Source organism: Benincasa hispida, chromosome 4 (assembly GCF_027475165.1).
Source record: "Benincasa hispida cultivar pf3 chromosome 4, pf3_genome.v1.1, whole genome shotgun sequence".
NCBI lineage: Eukaryota > Viridiplantae > Streptophyta > Magnoliopsida > Cucurbitales > Cucurbitaceae > Benincasa > Benincasa hispida.
Genome location: NC_143481.1, coordinates 8,958,113 through 8,977,560, shown reverse-complemented (window position 1 = coordinate 8,977,560; position 19,448 = coordinate 8,958,113). Strand labels below are relative to the sequence as shown.

Here is a 19,448-nt window from a genome sequence, read left to right as displayed (position 1 = left end):
CTAGAACTTTGTTTTTGAGCCTTTTTAAGTTTAATATTTGATTTTGAGTGTTTATATGTTTAAAGTGTAGTTTGGAGAATATTTTGTGATTAATCTGTGATTTAAAGTATATTTGTGTAGGTGAAGTTTGATTTTAGAACTTATTGTGTGTAATTAGAACTTTGTTAACGATCATTTTGATTTAGTTGAGATTATATGTATAGCATGTTTGTGATTCTGGGGACTTCCTTATGTTTATATGTTTAAGTTCTTAAAATTTTTATTAAAAAAAAAAAAAAAAACCTTATGTTTAAGTCATTTGAAATTTTTATTATTGTGATAGTTCATGATTTATGATTGGTAAATATGATTCTACTCATGGTTAGAAGGGGATAGGGATTGTTTAGTTTTTAGTTGTGATAGTGGTAAATGTTAATTTGTGATTGTTATGCTTATAATATTGACCTATTGTACATTTGACAACATCTTAAATAACATTTTCATTCCTAATTATTGAATTGTTACAAAATACATGTATTATGAAATTGAAACTTGACTACTACGTATGACTCATTATAGTTTTTTTATTCTTTTGTATAATGGTCCAACTCTACATTTTGGTGCCTAGGCTTCGGGTATGTATTCTTTCTAAGACATATTTCTTGTGTGCTTCTTCTATATGTTGAATTGTAAGTAAGCTTTCATTATTTTGATAATATTTTGTGTATTGGAGAGTGTGTGTGATTGAAGTGTTATTTAGATGTTATTTATCTTGTCGTGATTTGTTTTTGAGCTTGTTGTTTGATTGAATAGTGATTTTGAGTTTAATGTGCACTCAATAATTTCATTTGAAAGTTATTTGTGTGATTAGTTTAATTTTGAGTCTCTTGTGTGTGATTAAGTTTGATTCTAGTTTTATTGTACAACTGATTTGGAATTTTTTTTTTCTTAATCATATTTAATCTATTGAACATTAAGATGTTACATTTTACACATTGATCTTGTCCTCTTAGTTGAATTCGTGATTATTATGCTATAGATTGTTTTAATACTTTTGTTGTTATTTTACTTGGGTTTGAAATGAGATAAAAAGTGTGTATCTTATATATTGGATTAAAATTGATCCTTATTGACCACAAAAGGATGAATGATTGTTAATTGACTTCTTCCATCTTTGTTGGTAGAACATTTAGAGGTTGTTTGATGTCCAACGAAGTTGGGTAAGGGTGGGCTTAAAAACCTCGCCCAGTATTTGTTTCTCGTTTAAAAGAAAATGGTAGGTTAAATCCACCGTTTTACTCTATCCATTTCTCTCCCTGTTTCACACACATTTTTCCATACGTTTTAATTACTCTCCCCCTTTTCTCTCTTTCTTCCATCACTCGTTTTCATTACTCACCTCTCTCTCTTCTCATCTTCTCTCTTATTTTCCTGTTCAGTTTGTCTTCCTTCATCTAACTTTTTCTTTCTCCCCTCAGCCTTATTTTATTTTTGCATTTTCTTGCTGAAGACTCTGTTTCTCTTCTTCAGTTTTCTTTATATGGCTATTTTTTCAAATCTAGTATTTATGAACGATTTTTTGGTAGATCTAACATTTTTTTTGTTCTAACTATCTTTTTCGTAGATCTAACTATTTTTCTGTAAAATTAAAAAGAAATTTGCAAATGGGTATGGAACAAAAAAAATTGTTTTTTATTTATACAAAGAATAGCTCTAATATGACATAAATTATATGGCAAAGAAAGTATAAGTAAAGTTAGTACTTTTTCAATATTATAACTATAGGAATAAGCATATGAACGAAAGTTAGTGCATTTCCAACATCACAGGCATATGAATAAAATGGAAAAAAAAAGTCTTAAAATTACTAAGTCCTAAGATTACTTTTTTTTTTTTTTTATAATAAAGGTATTATATAAACATAAACTGTTAAGTTATCTAGTTATTCAATGTTGATGTGTACACCATGTTAATTTTTTTTATAATAATGTTAACTTAGCAATATCCAATATACATTTATACAATATATCAATTCATAAGTAATTGAGTTGCAATATGACATGTATTTTGGTGGTACGTTCTACAAATTGAAAAGAATTAGAGTTTTTATAGTTTTTCAAAAGAATACGTTGAAAATAATGTGTTATGTTTTACAAATTGAAAAAAATAGAGTTTTTCCAGTTTATGTCATAAAATGGTTGAGAAAATAGGTGTAGAGTTGAAAATTAATCAACTAAGCAAAGCAAAGCAAAAAAAAAAAAAAAAACTAACCTCATTTACAAAAAACTGCATCAGATATCCCAACTCAAACACAAACTTTCCAACTCAACTCAACTTAACTCTGCACACTATATACAGACAATAATTACCAACTCAACTCTACTTTTATCGCACGCCAAACGCCCCCTTAGTAATGTTTCTTTTGTTTTTTTTTAAAAGAAATTATAGCATAAGCATTATGTTTGTTAACTTATTTTGTAATTTCAAAACTTTACACACACAAAAATTGCTACATGTGTATAATTAATTTAAAACCTTTTCATAAACATATTTGGTCATATCTTATTTTATTTCACTATTTGTACGTGCAAGATGTTTATTAGATTTGAAATTAGTAAGATGGGAAAGATGCAAGAAACGTCATTATTAGAAATTAAATGAATATATATATATATATATATATATACACTAACAAAAGCAAGCTTTTGCAACTAAATAGATTTTTGTCGCAAACAATTTTTGCGATGAAAATGGTTTTCATCACAAATTAAAAAAATGTCACAAATGGTATTCACCGATAAGATTTTCGTGACGTTTTATGTGACGTTAATATTTGCGTTGAGGTTTTTTGCAACGAATTTGTGACTATTAGCGATGTTTTAATTTCATCACTAAAAGTAATATTTCTTGTAGTTAATTGTTGTACTAAAGTAAGGTAAATTGCAAAAACCAGATTACCAGGGTATGATTGCAATTGTTTACCCTCGAACTTCACATTATAAAATAGAGCCCTCCAACTTAATACAAATGTTAATATTGGACTCTTAAACTATATAGTTTGTATAAGTTTGAGGGTACAATTTTTATCATTTAAGGGTCCGATTTCTAGTAAGTTTGAGGGTCTAATATATTAGTTCAAGAGTCCATTTTTTACAATTAAAAATTTGATGGTGTAATTACAATTTTTATGGGTGATTTTTGTAATTTACTCGAGAAAAATGTAAATTAACATTGATCCACAAATTAAACGAAAAATATTGTAATACTTTATTTAACAAACATGAGTACATCTCAACATTTAACTTTTAAGTAATCTATTTATATATATATATATATATATATATATATATATATATAAAAAGTAGAAAGTTCAAATCCTCACTCCTTTTTCTTATAGAGATAAAAATATTTGTACTAATTTAAATACATATAACTCAATTTATTAAAGTATATGTTTGGATTGAGAGGTTAGAGTTTGAATCTCCATCTATTATTTTATAAAGTAGTATTTATGACTGATAGTTTAATACGTTAATAAATATTAGTCAAAAAATAAAATAAAATAATAAGATGCCAAAATAATAGGAGACGTCTGGATTTAACATCATTGACCATGAAAAGATGGAACTCCAGAATAATGAAAACGTTAGGGGAAAATTCTAAATTCCCAAATCGTAATGTAAAAATGAAAACGAAAATTTATTTTCAATTTAAATGTAGTTTAACCTTAATCCACGAATTGCCAAAATAAAATAAAATAAAATAACTCAATTACCATCTCTATCTATTATCAACTTCAAAGTTAAATGTTCAAACCTCCATCTTAAATATTGTCTAACAAAAAAAAGGGCAAATTTAAGTAAACTCCAACATAAACTTGATAGATAGAGATGTCGAAGGAACGAGGCCGGAGATGACTTCTTTGTCCCTGCTCCCCAATACCCATCATAGAGATTAAGTTCTCCACGAAATCTTTTTCTCATATGATTTCTTTTGACAATTAATTTGAATTACTATAAAAAGTTTTAATTAAATAATTAATTTTTTCAATACCTTTTTTTATATGATTAGTTCCACATGTACGATTTGAATTTGAAGATAAATTACTCGATTTTCTAGTAAAAGCAAATGATTGTCAAACATATTCATTTTCTTGACCATAAAATAATAAAACTTGAAATTTAAATATAATATTTATATGATAAGAATAATAAGAATACTATAATATTAAATTATGGGACAATTGCATGCATACCAAAATAGGATTTGATATTTGCAAGTTGCCTTCACTTTTTTTTATTTTGCAGATCTAGCAAACTGGCTCAACCCAAGCATTAGAAAAGTAAAAGTCTAAAATATTTTTGTCGTTGATATACTCAGTATCAAGTACATTTGTTAAGTGATATACTTCATGTTGAATATATATAGATGATATACTTCATTTTAATTAATTTAGTTAATCAAGCATTTATGATTAGTGTCTGATACACCCATGTCTTATATTTAATATAACTTTTCTGATATATTTGATAGTGATGCGCTTGATAGATATATTAGATATACTTATCAATCATACACTCTTTTATGCTGATAAACTTGATACACTTGGTTGATATACTATATATACTTGATAATGATGCATTTACTGATAAATTGTTGATAAATTAGTCAAAACTTATACTTCTTTTATACACTTGTAATTTTTTGTTGACAAATTGTACTAATATATTAGTGTATATATTTAGTATATCAACATAGTTATTTGAGTTTTTTTTTTCTTTTTAGTAAATCAATGTTAATATTTGTCATAATGTATACGTTACAAGTGATTTATTTTAAATTTGGTATGTTAATTTGTAGAATGACTTAAATAAAAGAAAAACCCCACAAATCAAACAAAAATAGAATCAAATTAAAATGAAACACAAATCTATTCCAATTGAAAAGACTGATCGAAATAAAATATTGAAAATACAACAAAATTTAATAAAACCCAAATAAAAACATAATAAAAATAAATAAATAAGTAAACCCAAAATTAGGTATAGAGAAGAAAATTAAATAAGAAGGGAGATTAAAAAAAAAAAACTAAAAGTAGTTGCATGAGAGATAAATATATGAAGATTAAAAAAAAAAGGAAAGAAAACTAAATATGAAGATTTATTTTATTTTATTCTTTTTTTAGACGGGGTGGGAGAGAGGTTAGGTAGAAATGAAAAACAAAAAACGTACACTGAAACAATGATAAGAATTTAATAGTTTTGTCATATCTACAAAGATAGAAAAACTAAAGATAAAATTGCAAATATGTTAATTATTTTTGCTATCCAATACAGTTCCCTTAAATTATTACGAAGGAGGAGGGGGGGGGGGGGGGAAACTAACGGAATCTGCACCTGTAAAAGGACGGGGCTCGTGCCCAACAAGAAAAATGGATATCTACCATATGGACACGAATATTATATTAATTTTGAATTCCAGACTTTTCAATAGGTGTATTCATATATTGTTTAAATTTTGAACTTAAAAATTTGGAATATGTATATTTATATATTATTTAAAATTTTAATACACTTACAACTAGTTAGATTTGTACAATATATAAATTTTATTTTATTTTTTTAAATATAAATTGTGTTCCTTTAAATACACATTTACCCTCCTTTTAATATTCTACAACTACAAAATTTATAAAAAGTAATATAATAGAGTTTGATTTAAACTCAACATTGCTGAACGCAGATGACTTGAATAATAATTAGTATAGCATATCAAATTTGGATAATGTTCGAAGAATATAAATAATTACACTATTGTTATTAATATTACATCATAATTTATTTGTACTAGATAATTAAACATTTGATAATATTCTCTATACATTTTAATTAGGGTTGGCAATAGGGTCGAGGCGGGGGCAGAGATTCCTCGTCGAGAAAATGGGGTCCCCGCCGGGCCCATTTCCGTTTTCTGCAGATTTTCCTACTAATTCTCCGCGAGGAATCAACTACTAGTTCCCCGTGGCCCTTGGTGATTCCCCATTTTTTTAAAATTAAAATAGACTTGGCTTCTTGGGCTTAGAGTTATAATTTTGATATTTAATATTGGGTTCAAATCCAACACTATACATTATAAACATATATATAAATAAATTATTTATATATTATAAATATATATTCATAAAAATATAAATATATTAAATCGGGATCGGGGTCGGGGTCGAGGCGGGGATACTGTCCCTGTCCCTAAATGGGGCCCCAAAAATTTTCTCCGGTTTGAGCTCATCTCCAGTCAAACCGAGGATTCCCCGTCACGATCGGGAGATCCAATCCCGCGGAAATTTTTGCCAACCCTAATTTTAATTAATGTCATATGAATTTTATATTATATAACTAAATTATATTTAAATGTGATAGATGGGAAAACAAAACTAGTAAGAAAAAATTATACAAGAAAGAAAAGAAGAAAGGAGAATAAACACAATTACTTATCAAACATATTCTTGGTTTTATCTTTTAAAAAATATGTAACAAGAAACATGAAATAGGAAACATGAACATTATCGAAAAAAACCTTAATTAGCACGTCAATATTTTTGTTTTAATTGATTGTAAGTTCAATTATTAATTTTAGTACAATGGGAGTGGAAAATTCAAACCACACACCTTTTAGTTCTTGAAATATGAATTGAGGTAAGTTCATTTTTTTTAACACAACTGCAATAGGGATCAAACCTTCGACTTTTAAATATGAAGATTATGTCGATTACATTGATATAAGCTTACTCTGGTTTTATTTAATTATTGATGTTAATGAATACTAGAAATGTTATACATGATATGATTTGTGATTTAATTAGGGGAAAAAAATACTTTTTAGTCTCTAAGTTTTAAGTCTAGTTTATATGCAGTGCCTAATTCAAAATGTTACACTTTTAGTACATAAATTTTTAATTTGATTTCAATTTTGTGACTAGGTTTAAAAATGTTACAGTTTTACCATTAAGATTTAAGTTTTGTTTCAATTTAGTTTATAAGTTTCATCTTGTACTTTTAACCTAAATGTTTCACTAAAAACTCACTCATATTGATTTAAAATAATTATAATGAATTAAGTTTAACTATTTTTTCATCACAAAAATTAATTTTAAAATTTCACATCATAATTATTTTAAATTAATTATTAGACATTAACGTCAAAGACTAAAGTGAGTAATTTGGTAAAAGAATCGAGATTAAAATTGTAAATCTTGAAATTTGATGATCAAATTGAAACAAAATTCAAATTTCAAAAATAAATTTGTAACATTTTAAAACTTAAGGATTAAATTTAAATCAAACCTAAAATTAAAGGACTAACCTTTTGAAACACAGAAATGAAATGAAAGTAAATCTAAGAATTAAGGACAAAAACATATATTTTTAATTCAATTATACAGTAGTTTTATCATCTGAAATTTGACGTTTCTTCTAAGATATGGAAAAACCGCTCACATAAATATAATGTAGCTCAACTAGTATAAGTAAGTGATATGAATTTGGAGGGTGGATAATCGAAATGATAGTAAAACGGGCGGCAAACATACTCTTAAATTTGCATACGGGTGGATGTCAGTGCGGGCAAAACAAAACCAATATTAAAACGCCGCCAAGTAATATTAAAAAAAAAAAAAAATGAAAAAGGATTTGGTAGCAGCCCACGCACATGGTCTGGTTTCACATGCTCCGCTCCGCCCTCTTACCACCGACGAACCTAACATTAAGACAGATAATAATTTATCTTCTATTTCCTGTTCCATAAATTATAAAATCCATCTTTTTTCTTTTTTCTTTTTTTAAATTTTGAAAATTAAACTCATTTCTTACCTTTGCATATTTTTTAAATAAAATAGTTGAATTATTACCTAAATTTTAAAAATAAAACAACTCTTGAAAATTCTTTTTTTTTTTTTTTAATTCTCAAAATTTGACTTATTTTTTTAAATTATTGATAAAAAATAGATAAAAAAAGAAATTTATAGATGAAAATTTAATTTAAAAAATAAAAAACAGAAAGATTATCAAATGGGATCTAAAAATGTCTATTTTTTTAAAAAATCAATTTTATTTTATTTTTACTACATTATTATTATTATTTGTTTAATATATAATTATAATCGGAAGGTTTTGCGTGTTCAATAATGAAGATTCGTGGTGACGGTGCCAACTGTAACCTAGCTGTCAGTAACTAAATTCCATTGCTCAAAAATCTCCTTCTTCAACCTCACGCCAGATTTTGTACTCCCATTCCCCTTTTTACCCTTTTTCCCCTTTTCTGTTTTTTAATACTCACTTCACAAAACCGCGTCGCCGTCTTCAATGGCATTACCATTTCCACTTTCGCTCTCTTGATTCAACTCACTGCAACTTCCATATCCTGATATACCCTTCTCCAACACCAGAGCAGAGCTCCACCCGAAAACTTCCCACAATGCACGCTAAAACCGACTCCGAAGTCACCAGTATCGCCCCCTCTTCTCCGACGAGATCTCCTCGCCGCCCGGTCTACTACGTCCAGAGCCCTTCCAGAGACTCGCATGATGGGGAGAAGACTGCGACCTCGTTTCACTCTACTCCCGTCCTCACCAGTCCCATGGATTCCCCTCCCCATTCTCGATCCTCCGTTGGCCGTCACTCCAGAGAATCTTCCTCCAGTAGATTTTCTGGATCTCTTAAACCTGGATCCAGGAAGATCTCTCCCAATGACGTCTCTCGCGGCGCTCATCGGAAGGGTCAGAAGCCATGGAAGGAATGCGATGTTATCGAAGAGGAAGGTCTTCTCGAAGATGAAGATCGGGGAAAATCTCTTCCTCGTCGCTGCTATGTTCTCGCTTTCATTTTGGGATTTGTTGTTCTCTTCTCTATGTTCGCTTTGATTCTTTGGGGTGCTAGCAGACCGATGAAGCCCAAGATCACTATGAAGGTAAAATCACAATAACTTTGCACGACATTTTCTAGATTAGAGCTTTTTCTTGTTTGCTGAATTTCGGATTTATTTATATACAGAGCATTACATTCGAGCAATTCAAAATCCAAGCCGGTTCCGATTTCACAGGCGTCGCCACTGACATGGCCTCTGTAAATTCCACTGTGAAACTCATTTTTAAGAATACCGGATCATTCTTCGGTGTCCACGTCTCTCCAACTCCCGTCGAGTTAACATATTCCGAAATCACCGTCGCATCAGGAACCGTAAGTTCCCAAAACCCTAACCCCCAAAATTTTCATTGAATCTCATACCAATCGTCGGAATCTGCAGGTTAAAAAGTTCTATCAATCACGGAAGAGTCATAGATCTCTCACCATCAATGTAATCGGCACTAGAGTCCCACTGTACGGAAGCGGAGCAAGTTTCAGCAGTTCCACTGGGACTCCGGAAACTCCATTGCCGTTGAAACTGAGTTTCGTGATCAGATCCAGAGCCTACGTGCTGGGCCAATTAGTGAAGCCAAAATTCTACAGACATATCGATTGCCCTATAATTTTCGATCCCAAGAAACTCAATGTTCCAATATCGCTCAAGAATTGCACGGTCGGTTGAAAACGAAACGAAATCGAGAATCTCTTCAACATTTATTAAAATCAGTACTTGTTTTTTTTGTTCTTGAGGTGTCTAGGAATGGCGGACTGCGACAGCTCGAACAGAAACGGGCGACGCCGAACGGGAAGGGTAAAAATGGAATAAGTGACAGAAACGGGGTTTCGGCTGACTGCCCGTTTGCCCGACTAGTGCAATACAGGTTGGTTTCGGGCAGAGACACGTGAATGGACGTGGGCTTTATTTTTAATTTATTATATATTTTTTTAGTTTTAAATTATCCCATTCTTTTAATTACGGTTATGTGTGAGTGACCATAAATCATAATATATATAAAGTCAGAATTTAATTTACATATTTATTGCTCCATCATTGTAGTATTATTATTCTTAATAATGGATTACTTATATTTTTGGAGTCTGATTTGCCCATAATGAACGGTGGCTGATCGGTAAAATAATTGTGTCTGGAGGGGTGTGTTGTTGTTTATTGCAAAAAATAAGTCAAACTTGAGAACGACAATGTATACTTTATATATATTATATTCACTTTCTTTAAAGCATTTCTTTAATCCATGTAGCAAGGCATGCATGTGAATGTCATGTTCTTGATTTCATAATTGTACCAAGAAACCGACTTCGTAATTTTATTTGTTTGTATAATTTGACTTTATGATTGGTGTCCAAACCTCAGCTTGATCTTTGATAAGGTTTATACTCACAACCCGAATTATGACCTAAACTAAGTTTTTATCCCTAATTGAATTATATGCGGGTGCTGTGTGTTGAGGATCGAGAATCTTCACTTCGTTTTATTCCTTACTCTAAGTGGTTTATATTGGCTATATCCCGTGATATTCTTGTGTAGTTTGGTTTTGTTGTATTGATTTTTATATTGAAAAAAAGCATTCGTATCTTTTCGTTTAAACCTTTTCTGAGAAATATTTCCAATAAAATGTTTTTATATCTTACCTTATAAGGGTTTTAGATAGTTTAAGATTTTCTTAGACATTTATTTTAGATATCTTGTGGACATTTTTCTAAGATTAAGGTCCTATTAGGAGTTGGGATGTCAATTTGTATATATCTCAATTGTTTATCTATATCATTGACTAAGAAGTTAGAGATTAAAATATTCAAAAATGAAGAAAAAAAATAAAATAAACCCCATTGGAGCATTTTTATTGACACAAACGTAATTCAAATAGCCAAGGCTTGTTTAAATTTTTATGTCTAGCTATACGTTATTAGATTGAACAGGTTAGGCTTGTATGATAATTATATTGTCTTTTATAATTCTAGTCGTGTAATGCATATTAAATATCGTAGTTTTAATTAAATTTGGTAAGAAATAGTTGATTTGTAGTATGTAACAAATAAATACTATATATAGTTTTGTTTTAATTTCCATAACCTTCTAATAGTTAGATAACTTATTATAATATTTTCATGTGATCGCATCTTAGTTGTTTCATATGCACCAATTGTATCTATTCAACATATAGCTTAAAATTTTTAATATATAAAGATATTTTGGTCAAACAAAATTTTTCTCTTTATTTTAAAAAAATCAAGTTGTTGCTACTTATATTTCATTATGTAGGAGTGGGATTAAGGTTGAAATTAAAATTGGGAAGACTAATTTAATTTTACAAATTTACTGTTCCCTAATTTTCTCAACTTATCTATCCATATCTATGTATTCCTAAGTTTTTAAGACTTTCTACTATATTACAATATCTAAAAAAAAAACTATAGGATGCATGGTGCCTCCTTTAATCTCAGTAAAATCAAATGTGATAAAGTTAGTGGAAAGACAAATAGAGAAGAAAAAAATAATGCTACCATTAATCACCAATTTTTATCAAATTAAAAATAAAGTTGAAATAAAATTTAGATATTTGAGTAAATCATACCGTTTGCACGAGATTTCGGAAGAAATTTAATTCGTGGAATTTGAACTTTGTATTTATATTAATTTCTTTAATATAGTGAGTACAATCTTCAATACATAGTCCTTTGATACTTTCTCTAAAAATAAATTTTAATCTTTCGACTTGTTGATCTTCTTGAAATCGACTTTTGAGCTTGTTGATCTTCTTGGAGGATCAACCTTTGGGCTTATTGATCTTCTTGAAGGATTGATCTTTGAGCTTGTTGATTAGTTTGTGTCGGTCTTTGGCTTGTTGATTTCTTGTGAGCCTTTGTTAAGTTTGAGGAGATTGAATCTTTAACTTGTAGGTTGTGAAGATACAATTTGTTGAAGTCTTCCAATTTTTGAAACTTCAAATAGTTTAGATCTTCAGTTCTTTAAGACTTAGGAGCTTGAGAGCGTTGGTTTTCAAGACTTGGGTGCTTCAATATTTGGATCTAGGGTTTCATGGGAGCTTAAGTCTTGAATCTTGGAAACTTAAATCTTCAAAGTTTTAATATGTCTTCTGTTCTTCAAAGCTTGGGAGGAGTTGTGTTCTTTAGATCTTAAGAGAGCTTTAGCCTTCAATTATTCCAACATCTCACTCTTAAATAAAGGAGTAAGATCTCTATTTATAGAAGTTTCTTATGGTTCTTACATGGGCCTGAGCCCAAATTGGGCTTGGGTTAAAGTTGGGCTTGGGCCCATTTGTTATTGGGCCAAAATATTGGACTTGAGCCCAATCTTTAATTTTGCCCAAAATTTCATCATGAGTTTGAATTGGGTTGGACACGAGTAAATCTAATTACTTTGCCCGATCCAACTTTTAATTTCCCTAATGGGCTTGGACTTTCATTGATGACGTGGCAACTTGTGATTCGCTGAAATTTCTCGTTCAACACATACTCACTTTCATATATATATATATATATATACACATTCAATTTCAACATAAAAGGAAAACAATCTCTCATCGATAACTGTTCACAACAACCATAGGGTTGGCAACAGGGCCGAGGCGGGGTAGAGGGCGTCCCCCGTCCCTTGTCCCGACCCCGCGGGGGAAATTCTCTCCCATCTCCGCTATTTGAAGGTGGGGACGGGGGCAGGGATTCCTCGTCGGGGAAACGGGGTCCTCCGCGAGGAATCCGTTACTAGTTTTCCGCGGGGATTTCCCATTTTTTTAATTAAAATTTGATTTTATTTAAGTTTTTAAAGTTTGGGCTTGGCTTTTTGGGTTTAGAGTTAGAATTGGGATATTTAATATTGGGCTCCAATCTAACACTATACATTATAAACATATATATAAATAAATTATTTTATATATTATAAATATATTTATAAAAATATAAGTATATCAAATCGGGGGTTGGAGATTAATCGGGATCAGGGTTGGGGTTGGGGTCGGGGGGGGGGATGCCGTCCTCATCCCCACCCTGTCTCCAGACGGGGTCCTGAAAATTTTTTCCAGTTTCACCACATCCCCGATCAAACCGGGGATTCCCCACCACGACTAGGGCGGGTCCCCGAGGGGACTCGACCCACGGAGAATTTTTCCAACCCTAAACAACCACCATAAGTAAAACAAAGAGACGTCAACAAACAAATAACCAAAATTGAAATAGTTTTCAAGAAATTTATGGGATAACAACACAAAAGCCCTAATAAAGACCTTATATTTCACTTTTATCTAGTTTTCCTATTTTTTTTTTTACAAAAATGTCCAAATGGTTTATTAATTTTTTTTTTTAAAAACGGATCCAATCACTTTTTTTGTCATTTACCTATAATGGATGGCACACTTTTCAAAAAATAAAAAAGTTTCTTTGATTTACATTTATTTTTTATTTTAATCATTTTCCCCCAAAACCTCATTCTCTCTCCCTCCATCGTTCTCTCTATCCCTCCCTCGTTCTTTCCACCTTCATAGCAACCCACAACGACCAAACCGACGAATGTTTCCTCGACGACCACATTGGACGACGAACTACGAATGACGAACAACAGACGTGGAGTAGAACTTGAGAGATGAGCAGCAAGCTCAAAGCGAAAAGGGAACGATTCAACTGGATAGAAAATGATGAGCGATTTGGCTTGATGGCAGACGACAGCGCGACTCGGATGGGAGCACACATTACATACTCGACTTGGCAACCTTGAATAGTGTGCAACTCAAGATCGGATGGACAGCTAGTTCACAATGAAAAGGAAGAATAAGTGTTTTGGTTCACACAAATCGAGACTAATTAATACCCTTTTCTTTTTCTTTATACATATACACACATATATATCCCCAAGTATGATATATACCGTGATATATGATAAATACTATGATTTATGTTGAATTTTTTGTATGTGCACTAGAAATTAGGTTGAAAATTGAGTCAATTTGGAATTTATATATTGTGGTATATTCTTTTGTTTTATATCCGACTACTTTGAATTAATGAAATATACTCTGCTATAAATGGAATTTATGATATATATTGGAATTTATGATGCACATTGGGTATCGAAACCGTGATGTAAATGAAATTTATGATATATAATATGATTCATATCACATTAAGCCAATATGAGATTTATATATCATGATATATTTCATATATTGATTTATATTGTGATTTATGTTAAAAATTGAGTCAATTTCAAATTTATATACTGGGGTATATTTCACATATTACTTAGGAAATTTCTAAATACTTAACAAAATGTTCTAAGTTATATTAAATAATCATGAATTCGTCAAATAAACTAATAAGTTGATATGTGAAACCAACATAAAAACAAAATAAAATTTCATTAAATGAATTTTTCTCTCCAAATAAACAAACGAATAAATTATCAATAAATAAATACATTTTCTCTCTCCAATTAAAAAAAAATGAATAAAATCTCAACAAATTAATATATTTTCTCTCTCAAACATTAAGGGTGCTTCGTAGATATGAATTTTTTTTCCAATACCGGATTCTCTCTCTAGCTGCACATTACACTCAAAGGTAGGGGTGTACATGAGTTGGGTTGGGTTGGATCGAAAGTATTTTTTAGACCAACCCGAAAATTCGAGTTGGTTTGATTGACAACCCAAATGACCTAAATAAAGTTTCCAACCCAACCCAACCCAACCCTTAAAATTCGGATTGGGTTGGGTTGGGTTGTCGGGTTATAACTTATTTTTTTATTTTAATAAAAAATATGTAAATTTATATACAACACATGACTAATAACTAAAATCTCATAAAATTAAGATGCTAAATGCCAAATATCTATGATTTCTATTGTACACTTTAAACAAAGACAAATATCATAACAATTTTAAAAGAAAAATATTAAAAATTAAAAAAATTAATCAATACAAAGAAATCAAACTTTAAACAAAGAGAAATATATATATATATATATATAATTCGGGTTGGGTTGGGTCAACCCAGATTTTTTTTAGCCAACCCACAACCCAACCCAACCCAATAAAAATAGAAAAATTCAACTCAACCCAACCATTACATTTTGGATTGGGTAGTTCAGGTCGTTCGGATTGTTAGGTTATTATGAACACCCCTACTCAAAGGTATCTTAGTTTGAAAATCCATTAAATCTTATATATGAAAATATAAAAAAGTTTGGACATTTATGAAAATAAGTTTCGAAAATGAATCAAATCTATAATAATCCCAAAATTTATCTCTTCAAAACTTTAAAAAAGAAATTCATAAAATTCATTTATTAAAATATCTAAAAAAACATGATGGCTCCTTAAATTTCTACGACAAACAAAATAAACAAACCTCTAAATCAAATCTCACCAAAACTTAAAAAAAAAACCTAAAATACAAAATTAAACAAAAACAAAAACAAAAAAAATCAAACGTTATAAACTTAATCAAAATGTCAAATCACATGTGATAAAGTCAATCAAAATGACTATGACAACAAACAAAGGGAAAACAAAATGAGGAAGAAAAAAGTAAAAATTTCACTACTAATCACCAATTCCTATTAGACTAAAAATAAAGCCGATATAAAATTTAGAGAAATGAGTAAACTATACTTATTTTCATATTTCGACAAATTAAATTTCATTGTTAAAATAAAAAAGTCTCTCACTGATCACTTTGACTGTTCACAATTGTTAATAATTGTGGATTTAGTTTGTTGGTATACTTAAGTTATTACGTTTTTGTAGGTTAAGTGGCTTGCTGAGGTTTTTATGTATCTATTTTTGAGTATTCTTCTGTATATAAATACCCCTTATATTTTACCTTTAAGATGTACAAAAATACAGAAATACAGTGATATTTTCTATATGGTATCAAAGTTAGAAGGAAAATTTAGAGCACTGTTGTAATTTTTCCATATAGTGCAGTATGCTCCAATCCAGCCTCACCACTCTAGCATCGTTGCTCCGTCTGCACTCCAATCCATCCTCATCAAACCACCACCTACTCAGTACTTGCTACAGTGTGTTGTTAATGGTTTGTCAATTAAATTCGGATTCAACCGTCCTCAGCTTTCCGTCCTATCATGATTTATTAAGCTTTCACCTTGATGCGCCGTCTTTATGCGGCCACTTTCTTGATCAACTTCTCGCAAGCGCATACAATTGCATGACTTTGCGATCGCAATCATGCAATGTGCGCAGATGCCAAATTCCTTGGATCGTAATTTAACTTGCGCCAACGCATTTTTCCTGCACAAAAGACGTAAGTTAGCTACTTTTATGTGATGGGCGCATATGATCGCAATTTTCTCAGTTTAACGCTTTTGGACATGATTTTGTATATTTTTATCGTGGCATTCCCTCATTATTTTACTTATTTGCGCTGTAATAACGTGCATTTTTGCCCGTTATCACATACCAGTTTCAGATTTGGTGTCTGTCTGCCTTGACTCGATACGCTCGCCTGCCCCTATACAACATGCCCACTTGATTCGACCCGACGCACTCGCTTCAAAACCGACGCTTATCTATCCGACCTGGTCCAATTTAGCCCTTCAACCTAAAAGTTGTTCGTTCTTTTCTCTATTCATTCTTCTTTGTAATGGACAAAATTGACATATTTCGTCCTATTAGTATCATGCTTGATGGAACCAACTACATTACTTTAGCCTATCAAATGAAGAGTTTCTGAATTGGTTGCAAGTCGTGGTGGATTGTTACCAAGGATATCGCTCAACCTGTCAAAAGTGCTACTGAAGAAGATAACAAGTTTGTTGAAAGATTAGAGGTTTGGGATAGTAAAATCACCAGATAATCACCTGGCTGGGTAACACTTCCATCCCAGCCATTCATTCCCAATATGATGTGGTTAGTACTGCTAAAGAACTTTGGGATTTTTTGTCTGTTACAATCTAATGGCCTAACTCACTACTATCAACTGCACTCTACTCTGATCAACACCAATCAGGAGGACGGACAATCTGTGAATGAGTACTTGGTTATTCTTCAGCCTATTTGGACCCAGCTATATCGTGCCAAAATTAGTCCAGAACTTTGACTCATCAAGGTTCTTATGGAGTTCTGGCCAGAATATGAATCTGTTCGTGCTACTTTATTGCATCGCAGTTCTTTACCATCTCTCAGTGTTGCAATTTAGGAAATTGTCTTTGAGGAAAAAAAAAATACTTGGGCTGGTCTCCTCTCTATCCTCTAATGTTGCTCTCGCCTCACTCATCCACGCTTTTCAGCTGAGTCATTGTTCTGCAAAAATTGCAAATCGCACAATCATAAGTTTACTAATTGCCCTACCATTGAATATAGGTATTACCACAAGCGTGGTCATATTTTGGATAGTTGTCCGCCTCGCCCCCCAAGTTACACCACTAAGTTAAAGAATTCTTCTAAGCTTGATGCTCTATCTATCTTTGCTGCTGCGACATCATCTGATGTGACATCTTCCACTTCTTAAACTCTTTAGATCAAGGATCTTTAAGATTTGCTCAAATAGGTTTTATCTACCAATTCTTCCGCTCTTGCTATCACATCAGGTACATCTCGGCTCCTTGATTCGACTTGTTGTAATCATATGGCCTCAAATATTTCTTTGATGTCTTCCTCCACGCCTGTCCAATCCCTTCCACCAGTTCACTTAGCATGGTAATCATATGACTGTTTCTCGTATTAGTACTGTTAATACACCAACCATACACTTTTCCGATACTTACCATGTCTTGAATTTGACATTTAGTCTTGCTTCTGTTGGTGCTTCTGTTGATTAACTGTGTGACTTAGGACTCATCGTTTTCCTTTCCTCTCATGGTTGTCAGGTCCAGGATCCACAGACGGGTCAGACGATTGGTACAGATTGCAAGGTGGGAAGATTACTTGAGCTTACATTTTTTCAGCTACCAGTCCTACCACCTATATCTGCTTCTGTCGTCGATACTGGTACATATGGTGGCATCTATTTCTTGGTCATGCATTCTCTGATAAACTTCGTAATTTAATTTCTGTTGGTAGTTTGAATAATGTTTCACACTTAATGTTCATGTTCCTATACTTCTCAACAAAATGGTTGGGCTGAGCGAAAACATCGTCATATCCTTGATTCTATTCACGCTTAGCTTCTCTCTGCATCTTACCCTAAGAGGTTTGGAGAGAAGCCGTCCTTATGTCTGTTTATGTTATCTATCGTCTATCTTCCGCAGTTGTTCACAACCTATCTCCTTTGTAACGATTGTATGGTACAATTCCTTCTTACTCTTATCTTATGATCTTTAGGTATACGTGCTTTATTCTTCTTCATCCTCATGAACATACAAAACTTGAACCCCAGGCTTGTCTGTGTTGTTTTCTTAGTTATGGAACTAAACATAAAGGATCAGATGTTGGGATCATGTTTCTAAAAGGCTTCGTATCTTCCCTCATGTCATATTTTGGGAACATCGTATGTTCTCTAGTCTTTCTTCTTTTCATGCTTCCTTAACTAGCTCCTACCCGTTCTTCACGAATCCCTCTACTAATCTTTTTCCTGCATGTGATTCTTTGTCTGACCCTTTCACCTTGCCTGCTCTAAGCTCGGTCCATCTTCTCCGACTAATGCACTCCCAGAACTACCATCTACCCCTGATGCAGAACCAGAACCTGCACATGTTCGTCGATCCACTTGAATAAGAGCATCTCCTCGTCATATCGATGACTATCACTGGTTTTCCATTATCATATCTTTGGTAAAACCTTTTTTTTATCATGAGGCCTATATTAACCCTATTTGGCAGCAAACGATGAATGACTTTAGGCTTTGGAGAAAACTCATACTTGGGATTTTGTTGAGTTACCTTATGACAAAAACCCATCAGATGTAAGTGGATCTATAACATTAAGACTTGCTCCGATATGTCCATTGAACATTATAAGGCTCATCTAGTAGTCAATGGGTATTCTCAGGAGTATGGTATCAACTATGGGGAAACTTTTACTCCTGTTGCTTGTATGACATCTATTTGAAGTTTGTTAGCCATAGTCGCTGCTAAACAGTGACATCTTCTTCAAATGGTTGTCAAGAATTTTTTCTCAATGGCACTCTACCAGAAAAAGTCTATATGAAGCCCCTACCTGTTATCTTTTATCCATCTCAAAAAGTTTGTCTTCTTCGACATGCTTTGTATGGGCTAAAACAAGCACCCCACACCTAGTTTGCAACTTTCAGTGCCATTGTCACCTAACTTGGGTTTGCCTCTTGTACTTATGAATCAACTCTCTTTACTCATAAAACTCTACTTGATGTGGTTCTTCTTCTATATGTGGATGATATGATTGTCATTGGTGATGATCCTCATGATATATCTAATCTGCAATGCTATTTGGGAGAACATTTTGAGATGAAGGATCTGAAACCCTAAGTTATTTTCTTAGTTTTTAGGTCTCTTCATATTATGATGGGTATTACTTATCTCAGGCGAAATATGCGTCTGGTCTTTGGCTCGCTTTGGTATCATTGATGCTGCCACTGCACCAACACTGTTGGACTCAAATGTTCGCT

At 31.8% G+C, this 19,448-nt stretch overlaps 1 protein-coding gene across 1 annotated transcript; it reads left to right on the top strand.

Moving 5' to 3' along the window:
• The first annotated feature begins 8,150 nt into the window (after positions 1–8,150).
• Positions 8,151–9,975, top strand: LOC120075075 (uncharacterized). The gene is made up of 3 exons (XM_039028237.2): positions 8,151–8,940; positions 9,024–9,209; positions 9,277–9,975. Exons 1-3 carry the CDS (start codon positions 8,449–8,451, stop codon positions 9,556–9,558), a joined length of 960 nt encoding a protein of 319 aa, XP_038884165.1. The 5' UTR covers positions 8,151–8,448; the 3' UTR covers positions 9,559–9,975.
• Positions 9,976–19,448: the final 9,473 nt, after the last annotated feature.

What these genes read in the sequence shown, in the direction of transcription:
- LOC120075075 (XM_039028237.2), top strand. Translation starts at nt 8,449, where the DNA reads ATGCACGCTAAAACCGACTCCGAAGTCACCAGTATCGCCCCCTCTTCT. An exon ending in AGCCCAAGATCACTATGAAG is followed by an intron (nt 8,941 to 9,023) that starts GTAAAATCACAA and finishes ATTTATATACAG; the next exon opens with AGCATTACATTCGAGCAATT. An exon ending in TCACCGTCGCATCAGGAACC is followed by an intron (nt 9,210 to 9,276) that starts GTAAGTTCCCAA and finishes CGGAATCTGCAG; the next exon opens with GTTAAAAAGTTCTATCAATC.